The 13,840-nt window shown below is 37.6% G+C and overlaps 1 protein-coding gene across 1 annotated transcript in view; it reads left to right on the plus strand.

The window, feature by feature from the left end:
- LOC138105156 (solute carrier family 12 member 7-like) overlaps positions 1-13,840 on the plus strand; it is a 103,535-nt gene that overhangs the window by 86,996 nt on the left and 2,699 nt on the right. The window contains exons 2-6 of the mRNA XM_069004836.1: positions 5,473-5,640; positions 7,026-7,124; positions 7,778-7,835; positions 11,092-11,266; positions 13,089-13,207. Of these exons, the coding sequence (XP_068860937.1) occupies positions 5,473-5,640; positions 7,026-7,124; positions 7,778-7,835; positions 11,092-11,266; positions 13,089-13,207 (619 nt within the window). The remainder of the gene's footprint in view (positions 1-5,472; positions 5,641-7,025; positions 7,125-7,777; positions 7,836-11,091; positions 11,267-13,088; positions 13,208-13,840) is intronic.

Below are 13,840 nucleotides of genomic sequence, written 5' to 3' on the forward strand. Positions count from 1 at the left end.
GCTCCATGGTGAGCATTTTTGCATGTGCATCATTCTCTCTTTCGTATGCTTTTTGTTATTAACATTGTTGCTGTATCCAGTATCTTGTTCTTAACCTCTTATCTTTACCTTTTGTGCCTCCAATTCTCCTCTCCAACCAGCCACAGGGGAAGAGGAAAAGTGAGCGAGTGGCAGCATGGTTTGGAGTGTGTTAGTGGGAACACTTAACTGGGGAGTACTATTCCTAAACCACAGAAGTCTTTATTTGGTATCTGAGGTAAGGCACAATGGGTTGAGATAACAACAGACTGCCCAGAGCGGGTTGGAAACAAATTTGATCCAGGCATTTTTTATTTTAGGTATAGAGCCACTGGTCACAGTGTTGCATGGTCAGTTTATGTGGGAGTCTTACCTAAGCCTGTATATATTCCTGTGTGCACTCCTCATGATATTTTTCAGAGTAGCAAGAGGGATCAGGATTTCTTTGCTGATGTACCCTGGGATGTCAATTTATGACATGATAACGTCAAGGGTCATTTGGGATGTATCTTGAATGTTGCTCTCCGACTCTTAACCTTGAGCACTACCTTTGCATGTTTATTAATCATACACACTCTGTGGGGAGATCAGGGGAGGATGATTTTCCCCAGCTTTTCACCCCCTTTTCCTGGCCTTTTCCACGCCCTTCAGCCTGTTACATTTTGAGAATCTGAATTCTGTTTAGATGTTAAGGAAATAATATTTTTGGTCGTAAGCCTGCCATGTGTCCTCAGTCTACACCATGTTTAGAGTGAAGGAGTTTTCTAGGGACGTTATTCAGAGATCTGCCCCAAGGGTCATGAGTGACATGGAAGGTGGGAGAAAATGGGCCAGCTTTTGAAGGATTATTGTGCTCCAATGGTTTGGAACGTCACTCCTGAACAACTACAGGACCCTGGTAAAGTGACAGAATACTTGAAGGAAAAATGCTGCAGCAATTCCAGGGAGGTGTGAAGTTTTGCAGCGTGCTGGGCCCTGGCTACTATTTACTGTGCATTCCTTGATACTAGAAAGCAGTCTCAGGGGGAAGAGGAGGAAAGCAGACTGACAGGCACTGTAGCCACTCAAACTGCAGCTGAACCAGAGGAACAACCTGTGCCAGTAGCAGTTGCCCCTATATAGAAAAAGAAATCCAAGACAAAATCAGTTCACTTAGTGAGGTATGAAGAGGAAGGCAGGCCCTCACAAGAGGAGGAACAGGCAGGACCAGAGATAATCACCCAATCCCTATCTCCAGGTGAGCTGTGAGATCTGCAAAAAAAATTTCAGCCACCAGTTGGGTGAGCCCCTAGTGACTTAGCTGCTCTGATGCTGGGATATTGCTGCTGATGTGCAACTACATGGTAGTGAAGCCAAGCAACTGGGATCCCAGACTTGGGATGCCAGCACTGGCAAGGGGATTGGGAAGAAGACAGAAACGCAGCCTCTGGAGGCAACTGCTGTCAAGCATGAAGGAAAGGTATTTTCACAAGGATGACCTAGCACTGCGCCCAAGCAGGTGGACCACCATGGAGAAAGGTATCCAGTACCTGAGAGAATTAGCTGTGCTGAAGGTAATCCATAGGGATTCAAATAACAAACAGTCCCCTGTAGATCCAGATGAGGCTCATTGTACACAATCCACATGGCAGAAATTTGTACAGTGTATGCCATCATTGTATGCCAACTCATTGGCACTGATGTCAATGAAAGGAGAACAAACAGTGCTTCAGGCAGATATCTGACTCCAACAACATGAAGATCATCTGAAAAAGGGCTACTGGCATTATAACTGGATATTATAAAGGGATTCAAGCTTCTTCAGAAGTGATTGGCACTAAAGTACAGCTCCTCCTGGCATCCTGAATGCCAGTGCTGGACTAGATATTCAAAGGGAGAATCCTTTCCATACATCATGCCACTGACGTTACATGGAGTAAGTGGGTCACGCTGATCACACAGCAAGCTTGAAGAGGAAACCCCAATTACACAGGGATCTTGGAAGTCATCACAAACTAGTCCAAAGTTGAAAATTTCATACTAACATCAGAGGAGGAAAAGATGACACCTGCTGAGGAGGCCCCACCATATAATCAGCTACTGGAAAATGAAAGGTGTTATGTTCTCTTTACTGATAGTCCCTGTCATATTGTAGGAATACATGGAAAATGGAAAGCTGCTCCATGGAGTCCTATGTGCTGAGTCACAGAAGCTATTGAGGGACAAGGTGGATCAAATCAGGTTGTGGAGCTGAATGCCATCCAGCTGGCTTTAAGTAAATGCTCTGTAGCAGTGGCTAGAACTATAGAAAATGACCTACTGGCAGCACAGAGGCAAAGCCACCGGGTCTGCTGAATTGTGCTAAGACATCGCTGCCTGGGTAGAGAAGGTGGCTGTAAAAGCATGCTGTGTAGATGCATACACACCCCAAAGTCATGCTATCAAACAACATCGCAACAACAGACAAGTGCATTGGGCAGCCAAGAATGAAGTCTCTCAGGTGGATGTGGACTGGCAACATAGGCTGAATTATTTCTGGCTCAGTGGGCCCATGGTATCTTAGGTCATCAGGAAAGAGATGCAAGATACTGATGGGCCTGTGATTGAGAAGTGGACTTAACCACGGACAATAAGTATGGACTACTATAGATACACCAGTCGTGAGCTCCTGATGCAGCTTGCAACCAGCCCTCCTGCCCTGGAAGACACCTAGGACAGATAGAACCCACAGTCATGGACTAAATGAACTCAAGAGACATCTTGGAGGAATGGATATTTTATTCATTACTTTTACCTGTTACTTTCTGTCTTTGAACTGTTTTTTTTTTATCCATGTGAGGACATTTCCTCTTATCCAATGTCTGCTATAGATTCCTTGGGTGAGCAATATTTTAAAAACATGGGAAATACAGATGGACTGATCTAAGTGGATTGCCTTAATTTATGTTTCCCTCAAAGAATTGGAATAGTTCTGACAGTTTTCTTTTACAAAAACTGAGTTGAGGCTTCCCCAGTTTTTCAAAACTCAAGAAAAACTGTGAATAACTACTATGTTTTGTCAGAACCCAAAGATAATTCCTATGTTTATTGCCTCTATCAACTGCTATTGTTGCTGTTGACTGTTCCTGTGCAGGTGCTACTCATGAGTCTTTAATTTCTACGTCTCCCTGAAACACTTTTAAATGAAAGAAATGGCTTTCTGTTTGTCCTTGGGTATCAATATTATTTCGCCTCAACCTCAGGTCTTTCAGTGTTCTTGGAGATTTTGGGCTGAGTACTGCTTTCCCTGCTTTTGGAAGTGCGTGCTCTGCTCCCGTTCGCTGATTAACATTTCTCTGAACAAGAACTACTTTGTAACAATTTCACTAACCTAATTACACCGAATGCTAAAACTAGGTGTTCTACTTGCTGAGTGTGAGCACACATTCTGATACCTAGTGTTCGCTTGAGCTCAAGTGGCACAGATTTCTCAAGGAGAGTTTTCTTCCAGTTGATATATGTTCTACATTGTGTGAAGACTTTGGAGCTGCAGGCTTTGCAAATTAAAGTTTCTTGAGCTGTGGCTGGGAGTATTCAGATGCCGTGACTGCATGTCTTAGGAAGTGTGATAAGTCCACACCATTTATTGGGCACTCATATACAATAAGTATTCATCTCTTATATACCTTCTGTGAATGTTGTCCTAACAATAACAAATCATTCTGCGAGTGACTGACTAAATACTCCTGTAACTCTAACAAAAATGATACAATTCTGCAACTAGGTTTAATCAACGTTGTTCTGCTTCATGGTAGCATGTTGGTCTGATACATTGTACCAGTTCTTGTGTATGTATCCTCAATGTTGCTAGAGGAGCCTTCGCAATCAAGGAATGGTCCTAGAAGGGACAAATGTCTGGACTTTTCTGGAAAGTTATTCTTTTTTCTCACCCCAACTTTCAAGTCCACTTGAATTATCACTTTTGAGAAAATGAGCATAGGAAAGCTCTGTGTGACATGCTGTGAAATAGGAAAGTGATTTCTATTTAACAAAATATCTAAGCCAATTTTATCCACTTGTGCTGGCATGCACAGTTCCACAATTAAGTTGTATGCATCGCAGTGCTCAAGTCACTGTCACTCCATATGTCATGCTGAATAAAGGACACAAGCTGTTGAGTGCTCATTAAGAGATTAAGTGCTCTTGATTGGCAGTTACAAACTAATTTTGGACTTTCTTCTTATGTTTCACAGGGGGTAGGTAGATGCTAATTTGGAGATCTAGTCTTATTTTACGTCACTTCTCAAATTCCTGAAATTTAAAATTCTCTTGTTTCATTAACTCTTCTTAGGCTTCAGTTTTATCTCTAGATCAGTCTGTTACTCTTCTTCATTTGATTGAATACACATAGCATTCTTTACCAAATGATACTTACTTTTAATCTTTGATCTGCTTTCTCTTCTGCTTCTCATGCACACTTCCATATATGCTTACCGATTGTAAGATTTTTGTTAAAAATCTGGGTATGAGTACCCTATCTTTGGCCACTAATGGTTCAAAGTCCATCTTCTATTTTACTCAAGGTTACTTCTTGCTATTATAAAAACTTAAAATATTGTACTTGAATTCCCTAAAGTTATTCAGGATGTCTGAAAATTGGCTATTTGATCATGCTGGCAGTCCATGGGAATTGTTTATTTCCTGTAAAATCCTTTGCCTTCTTGACAGGGCAGGAGAGTATCCACTTTGTTTCCTCACATATGATAGGACAACTTATCTCATTTTCAAATAAGAATCAGTGTGGGCTGTTCTCACAATCTTATCAAGGTACAGAACCAGTGTTTCCATAAATGTAAGCTCTCAAAAGTTTCTGGCTTTTTGACCTATCAGTCTTCAAACAAATATGCTTAGTTTGCTGGGGAATTTGAGCCATATTCTGCTGGGGGTTTTTTTGCTTATCAGTGATCTTCTGAAGTCTGGTTACCCTGCTTTTGTCAACATGTGGAAATCTTTAGCCATGAACAGCTGAATCCTGAACTGTTATCCAGGATTATTCTGTACAGCAGGTCTCAAAGAACTCAAGTTACTGTTAAGTAGGATTTCTTTTTCATATTGCTCCTCAAAACACAAGAACAAGAAGTATTAGTATATACTGAGATTCCTGGAACCTGGAAGTAAGTTTCCTTATTTTTTCACAATAGTACATCTGTGTGCCTGCGCAATGGAAATGTATGTTCTACAAATATATTAGAATTTAATTCTATATTTTCCTTTAAAGGAGGAGAAAATTTTGCAGGACGCATCTCACACTACTGCATTTTTACTGGCATGGACTGGAATGCCCACCAGTTACTATTGGTATTAATCATACTGGGAAATGTAATGATTTTTGTGTAAGAAAAAGGCATCTGATTCCTAGGATTATTGCATTCTCACTAGTCGATATCCTGAAACAGAGAGATGACACTGATTTTTGTTTTTTCCTCGACCTTGTAGATAATCTCTGGAGTGCCTATTCAGAAAAAGGATCAATAGTTGAGAAAAAAGATCAGCCATCAGTTGCTGGATCAGAAGAGTCAAAAATGGGTGGACTTCCTTATGTTTTTACAGACATCATGACCTACTTCACAATGCTTGTAGGGATTTATTTCCCATCTGTGACAGGTAGATACAATTATTTTTCTTGCCTGAGAATGTGTACTTATACCTGGAAAAAAAAATTTCATGTGAAAATTTTTCATTTTCACCAATCTTATTGGTGACTCATTCTGTTGCTAGTTTCTGTGTCCAAGTTTATATACCTAAAACCTTCTGGTGCTAGGGAGACATGGGTCATGGCTGATGACTTTTGGAGGTTATAGGACTTAAACAGGAAATCTGTTTAAGGGCCATTTCTATGTCTGAAAAGAAGGCAAAATCCTTATGGGTTACTAAATGCTTATTCAAAATAAGATGCATACCTTTATAATACTTTAATCTTCAAAGGCATGAGAACAGTTTAATATTCAAATGATTCTGCAGGTATTCAAGCTGCCTGGTTAACTGCCTGGGCTTTGTTTAAATGTCCAATATTTTTTTGCTACACTAACTGTGTAGACTTTTTTGTCAAGCTTAAACTAGTTGTATTTCATTTTCCTCAGCTCACGCTTGACTGAAACAGCCAGACATGTTTTTCTTCTCAAGTCCCAGCTGAAGTAATATCAAGTAACAGAACAGAACTCCAATAAGAAGCTGCAGCACTGTTTGCTAGTATTATCAAGTGGAAGTGTCCCTTTGTATTCATTGTTTGAACCCCACTGCTCCCATTTCTTTACTTCAGATGCTTACCAACATTTCATCATATCTGAACCCATGGTTAATGTTTCATTCCATGGAGTTTGACAGTGTTTTTGCACTGGAGCATCTTGACATTAGCTTCTATGTTTTTGCTTCCAGTGGTCAGGTCAGTTCTAGGAGAGATGGCAGAAATAGTTATTGTATGGGTTTCTTTCCCTCCTATGACAGTATGTTCTACAAAGTACTTCTGTTCTCTTTTTAGATTCACATACATGTGTACATGTGATTTTTCTAACCATTCTTTTTCTTGCCTGCTCTTTTCTTTTTTGCTTCTAAGCTTTTTTTTGTTAGTTTATTGATTTGCTTGCATATGCTATTTTGATGGTCTGTTTAGTAGAAAGTCAGTGCCTTAGGTCACACTGGCTAAAATTGCTAAATCCCTATTAATTTATAACATCCATCCCCAGTATTTTGCTACTCCTTCATTTCAAGAATTATTCTGAGGTTATGCTTGAAAAATATTTTTTTTTAATCTGTCTTTTTACTAACCTTTATAGGATTTGCTTATTCAAGTGGGTAGTAACACAGATTTCTGAATAAAATGAAGCTATAAATTGACTATTTGTGAAGGATTATATTATACTTTTGTAGCCTGCTCCATTGGTAATCCCTGAGTTAAATTTGGCTTAAAATTAGATGTTCATATTCTATTAGTTAGTAACAGGGAGTTATTGCTAATTGTTTTTATGACATAAATTTTGTCTCTTTTTAAGGTATTATGGCAGGTTCAAACAGATCTGGAGATCTAAAGGATGCTCAGAAATCTATTCCTACTGGAACGATTTTGGCTATTTCAACTACATCTTTTATTTGTATCCTTTTTTCTAGTCTACATTTTGTAGGTGCAACAGAATTTTTACCGGAAAGTCGTTAGAGTTCCCTGAGTATAAAATGAATGAAATCTAAACTGAAAAGAAATATTTTATATTTGTCTAAAATATCAGTATTATTTATAAATATTATTAAAATATGTCAAAATTTATTAACAAATATATGTATTCTATATTCTACTAGTGCTTCAAATTCCAATATATAATTGATGGTTTTAGTCAAGCGATCCAACAGTTTTTAGCATTATGTTTCAGTTGGCAGGTGGTTGTTATACTCAGTATAACCAGATCTTAAACCAAACAACCAGCAATTGAAATTGTCGGTCCTTCAAAAACCTAATGTACACAAGTACTTGCTTATTTGTATGAGAAAATACCTGTTCTGTTGCATGATATATGAACTGGCTACTTCCAATACTTCACAAATCGCTATGAGTCGAATACAGTCATGAAGAACATAAACTAAAAAATTGTAGCATGGAAGAACGAAAAAAAACAAACAAAAAGCAACCAGGAAATGCACACACATACTTTCATTGTTGTGGATGTTTTCATTTCATACCTAGGTGAAAAGTGGTGGGGTTTTTTCTATGTGATTTTTTTAGAGAGTAATCTTCCTTCAGTCTCAGTAACAGATCTCTCCTGTATAGTGTTGTTTGGTGCCTGTATAGAAGGTGTGATATTAAGAGATAAGTAAGTCGTATTCAACTTCTAATATTACAGGGAGTATAATCATAAGTTACATTAATAGGACTTATTAATGGCTCTTCTGTGAAATATGCATATGGTATATATTTATTTTGCTTAGGTTAAAACTGGAGGGAAAGCTTGTCTGTTAAACTGAGATGGCTGCAAAAACTGGTCAGGTTACCAGACTGTATGCCTTCAAGAAGCAGAAGCAGAACCTAAGATAAATGTTTGAAGTTGAACCAGCCTAATAAAGTGTCCTTGACAAAGAAACTCATAATTAGTATTTGCAGAACTGATGCATGGGGATAAGGGGATATTACTTTGGGAGAAGTAATAGGCTTTTGAAGACCAATTAAAAAATTTGGGAGTTATGTGACAAGGGGACTTTATAAGACTGCAGTGCACCATCATGATTTCCTCTAGACATATGACTATTTTTTGTTTTAAAATCTCAGTTGTACATCAGGAGTCATCTTGATTTTCAAGCATGTAATTGCCTGACAAATTTAAGGCATAATATGAAGGATGAAGGGAATAAATGTGATGGATATGAGCATGAAGAAAATCTCCAGATTTTTATCAATTTCTCCATTAGGAGAAGTTGGTTAAGATGAAATTTTTGTCAGGTTTCACATTTGTTTTCTTGCTGGTGTCTGGTTCTCTTTTCTACTGAGGCCCAGGTTTGCTTTTGGTTGTGGCAGTGGGGTATTGTTTAAAAGGTGGTGAAGTTGATGCTGAGACTACTTATTTCATTAGTCTAGAAGGAAAACCGGAAGTTAAAAGCTGGTTTCTAATCAAACTAATACAAGAAGCAGCAGGTTTCTTCCATGAAAGGCTTTTGACATTGTTTCTCACAGCATCCTCATAGGTAAACTCAAGAAGTGTGGAGAGTAAGGTGGATTGAGAAGTGGCTGACTGGCAAATCCCAGAGGGTCATGGTCAGTGGCAGAGTCTAGTTGGAGGCCTGTGTCCCCCAGGGTTCTATACTGGACCAGTAGTATGCCCTTGTGGCCAAGAAGACCAGTGTAATCCTGGGTTGCACTAGGAGGAAGAGCATTGCCAGCAGGTCGAGGGAGGTGATCCTGCCCCTCTACTCAGCCCTGGTGAGGCAGTATTTGGATTGCTGTGTCCATTTCTGGGCTCCTCAGTACATGAGAGACATGGAGTCCCTGGAGGTCCAGTGGAGGGCTATGAAGATGATAAAGGAATTGGAGCATCTCTCTTACGAGGAAAGGCTGAGGGAACTGGGCCTGTTCAGCCTTACGAAGACACAACTGAGAGGGGACCTCATCAATGTATTTAAGTAAGTAAAGGAGGGGTGCCAAGAAGATGGACCTGGGCTCTTGTCAGTGATGCCAGCCAACAGGACAAGAAGCAATGGGCAGAAACTGATGCACAGGAAGTTCCACGTGAATACAAGGATGAACTTCTTTACTGTGCGGGTGACTGAGCACTGAAACAGATTGTCCAGAGAGCTTGTGGAGTCTCCCTCATTGGAGATATTACAGAACTATCTGGATGCAATCCCATGCAATGTGCTCTGGCATAACTCTGCTTGAGCAGAGAGGTTGGATCAGGTGACCCACTGTGGTCCCTTCCAACCTTACTCGTTCTTTGATTCTGTGATTTTCACTTTAAAATTATATTGCCGCATCAGTGAAAATACCTGGTAATTGTTTCTTCAAAGTAAATATAAAAGTCAAATCAAACTGCCTAGGAAATAGTAAATGAATTCTGAAATAAGAAATTAATGCAGAGCTAATATCTATAAACTCACATTTTTTAAATTTACAGGGCAGAGGGGAAGGGAATTTTCCAAGCTGTTATCTATCATTAGAGCAGGTTGCATAGCAGCAAGAGCCTTGAATCCATGAACTTTCATTTACATTGCTGCCAGTTTTTATGTGGCTGAAATCCATCAGAATAGTAAAGTGTATGGATTTTTAGTCTGGTTTAAAAACTGGGTTTTGAGGCTTTTTTCATTATGATTGTTATGTCTGCAATGGGAAAAAAGTAGGTTGTACATTTTTCTGTTTCTTACATCTCTTCAAGTTATTCCTATCCTGTGTTTAGTTAAAAAAACAGGCATTAGAATTTGAACAAAGAATAAATGTGTAGTTATATAAATCTTGATATAGAAGCACACTATGGGTTTTGTCCTATAATTTTGAGGAGTGTGATTTACATTTTCGTTTCCCCTCTGCTGAAAATATATGTAGTCATGCATCCAAACTTGGGCATAAGCAAGAATTTGAACACTGACTTATTTTATTCACTTTATTGCTGTGTTTCTTGACCCTATTTTAATAGCAGGTCTGAAAAGATAAAAAGCACTTAATTTTTCTTAGTTTTTATCTTTTTTCATTTCTGTAGACTTTTCCTTTTATTTTGGAAAACCTGAACTCATTGGAAAAACATAATAGTGAGATATATATATATATATATATACGGTAGAGATAGCCTTAAAATAAATTTTGGCTGCTTACTAACAACAGTAAGATTGAACTACAAGAACCTTACTTGCTTTTAAAACAAAACTGTCAATTCGAAGGAGGGGTGAGCAAGGAATAACATTTTTGTAGTTTATTCAAGTCATGCCTAAATTAACATTAAGTTAAGTATCAAAAAAAATAGTGGCGGTAGTATTGGATGGGACACTCAGGACTGTGATGAAAGCACCTCTTCCTGACTTCTACCCACTTGTTTGCTGTAGTAAATTAAAAATTGCATCAGGTAGCAAAACAGCCAGAAGATGTGGAAAACTCAAAATCGTTGTGTCTAGTAATTTCTCTGTTTACTTGTTGTCTGTCAGTGTCACACTTTTAAAAGGAAGGGCTAATACTTTTTGTGAATCTCCTGCTTATGCCCCAGGGTATACTTGTATTACTAGTGGAACAGATTTCTGCCATCTAGTTCCTAGCTGTCACAAGAATCTGTAAGATACATATGTACATACTCCTGCTATTGCTGTTAATTCTGAAAAGTTTGCCAAGATATTTGGTAATTGCTACATAACTGCTTAGAGGCAGCACTTAATGTGAAGCAATTTTACTGTCTTTAAAACAGCACGGTAAAGAGAGATTGCTTGGTTGGGAAATCCTATAGTGTGTACTGTAACATAGTGTTTATTGTTAAAAAGTGCTGTTGTCCAAAAACATTGAAATGTGGGTGTTGAAACTATATTAAAAGTTATTTTAATGCTTACTGATTCTTTTTTGTTTTGTTTTAATTATTTTTGTTTCCCCTGTTCTTTCCTAAGGTTTGGAGAAGCAGTTAATGGAAATCTGGTGGTTGGTACACTGGCCTGGCCTTCTCCATGGGTTATTGTGATTGGTTCATTCTTTTCAACATGTGGCGCTGGTCTCCAGAGTCTCACTGGTGCACCCCGGCTGTTGCAGGCCATTGCAAGAGATGGCATTGTACCGTTTATTCAAGTGAGATTTCTTTTGTTCTTGTTGTTACAGTACTTCCAATGTGACTTCTATTTTGACAAAAAAATATGAGGCATTATTTCTGCTGTTCCTGTAGAATGTGAAGAAAAGATTTGGAACTCAGTTCTATTTGTGTAGAATAATAGATCAGGCTATTGTAGGACAAAGTTTGAGCTTCAGTACTTTTGTGCAGTGCAATTTAATTATGTTTGTTCTTACACATGAAAGTTAGTGGTTCCAAACTGAGAATATAGTATTCTATAAATGGAAATAAATGAACTAAGAAGCAACTAATAACTGAAATTCTAGACTCCACGCTGTGTTTACTGCTTGTATTTGTGAACAGTTATTTAATCTCACTATGGAAATGCATAATACTTCTCATATTATGGAGATATAAACCTACTTTTTATTCATTTTTGTAAGGTAAACGAAGTCAGCAAAGATATAACAGTAGAATTCTATCCCACTACTCCAAACATGAAGATTTGTTCCAACACCTCTGTGCATGTTTTAAGAAGAAATAAATCAGATTTTTCTCAAAGTAAGGGAGCTGGCAAACAGAAGATGATGAGAGAATTCTTGCTGGCTGCTTCTGCAAAACCTAAACAACAACACTTGAATTAAAAATTAGTAAATAAGGCTCGGAAAGATAATAGTGTCTGGAGAGTAAAGCTGTGATCTCTATGGTGAAGTTTGGAGTTTGAAAGCTTACCTCAAGACTTGCAAGAGTATCAGTATCTGTAATGGGAAGTAAATACACTAAGTATGCTAGGGTGGAGGGACTGAGTAGTGGTGGAGTTCGATTTGTCAACACAAAGGGGTTATAATGCAATAAGTTGTAAGTGCTGGGTAGTATAGAGAAAGAGAAACAAGAAAAATTTACTTTTGCCTGAAGAAAAAATTTGGTACAGAGAGGGTGACATTATAATTACATGTCTTCAGAGTTAGACTTGAAAGGAGTGAAGAATCAAAAGGAAAAGATTTGTGGTTTGGGAAGTGAGAGAAAGGGAATTGAAGAGAAGCAGTATATTTAAAGAGGGATTTGACACTTGAGGATGCACTTGCAGTTTTGGAGTGATATGGCTACTGCATGGACAATCAAGGAAATGAAAGGAGATTATTATAGAAGCAAGAGTATGACATATTTAAGGAAAAAAAACCAAAATACTTGAAACATGAGTAGAAAAAAGGGGGATTTTAATATAATGGTAGGAAAATTGATGGAGGACAGGAAGCTACAGAAGACAGTATGGAGAATGAATAAGGACTTAATTTCTGTAATTGAATGGAGAAATACAGAAGAGAATAAATACCACTGGAACTTCAGGCAAAGCATTTTGCTATCTGTCACCAGTATAGCTGGATAGAATTCTCCACAAAGGAAATTGCCACATGCAAAATGGTTTTGGGTAGGGCTCTGTGCAGGATCATAGTCTTATCCAAGTCCTCCTTATGTTATTATGTTGATAAGGACTGAATTGACACCTCATTTCTGTGTTACAAAAAATACTGTATTAACTTTTTACTGGGCATAAATTTCTTATCCATATGGTTTTTAATTTATTTAAGAATATTTCAACAACAGCTGCAATAGTACTTTAATGTTATGTAGTCATTGCTTACATTAGTAAGCATATTTAATATTGGAAATATGTGTTCTGCAATTTTAGTTTTGATTTTTCACAGTATAGATTGCATCATTTTCCTTTGTAACCAATGTCTACTTTTAGTTCCAGTTAGAACTAAGTAAGTTAGTTCATGATTTGTACCATGGCTCATAATTGTATAATGAACAGCTTTCCCTAATCTTGAATTGAAATAGATATTTGGTCATGGAAAAGCAAATGGAGAACCAACTTGGGCTCTGCTCCTCACTGCTGGTATTTGTGAAATAGGAATTTTGATAGCCTCATTGGACAGTGTAGCACCAATTCTTTCAATGTAAGTATGAGTGTGGTGTTTTGTGTTCTTAAGTTAAATAGTATTTTATTTTTAAATTAAGTAGGTAATTATTTTTCTTTTTGAAATAATACGTTAGACTTTGTTTTCTAGCAAATTGTATTTCTATTTGATCCCACAGATAATATAAAACAACAAAATGTTTTGGTTGAACTGATTTCTAGGCCCAAAAAATTTTTTCCATGACAGAGGTCTTGAATGCTAATAAAAGTATGTTCCACTTTTAAAAAAACTTGGATTTTCAAATAACAATTACTGCTATTTAAGTAAAGTGCATCTAACAGAGACAGAAAAAACAATTCAACATTTTAGAATATGAATAGAATTTTATTTTATTGACATTGTCCAGAACATGATACCATCTGAGCTACTATAGAAAGAGAAAATCAACTCTGTCCCAGCCAAAAATGATACACCATGATTGTCAGTTATTTGCTGCATTTGTTTCCAAAATACATGTGATACCATATTTTGAGGCCTAATATTCTATAAGTAATCTTAATGTATGTCTTGTGTTCTCTTGGCCACTGTAAACACAGTGCACAGGAAAATGGATCCATTTCTTCCCTTTTTTGGATTCTGTTTACATTTTAAAGCACATTTGTCTAGTACATT

The sequence above is a fragment of the Aphelocoma coerulescens genome, chromosome 2, assembly GCF_041296385.1.
Source record: "Aphelocoma coerulescens isolate FSJ_1873_10779 chromosome 2, UR_Acoe_1.0, whole genome shotgun sequence".
Classification (NCBI taxonomy): domain Eukaryota; kingdom Metazoa; phylum Chordata; class Aves; order Passeriformes; family Corvidae; genus Aphelocoma; species Aphelocoma coerulescens.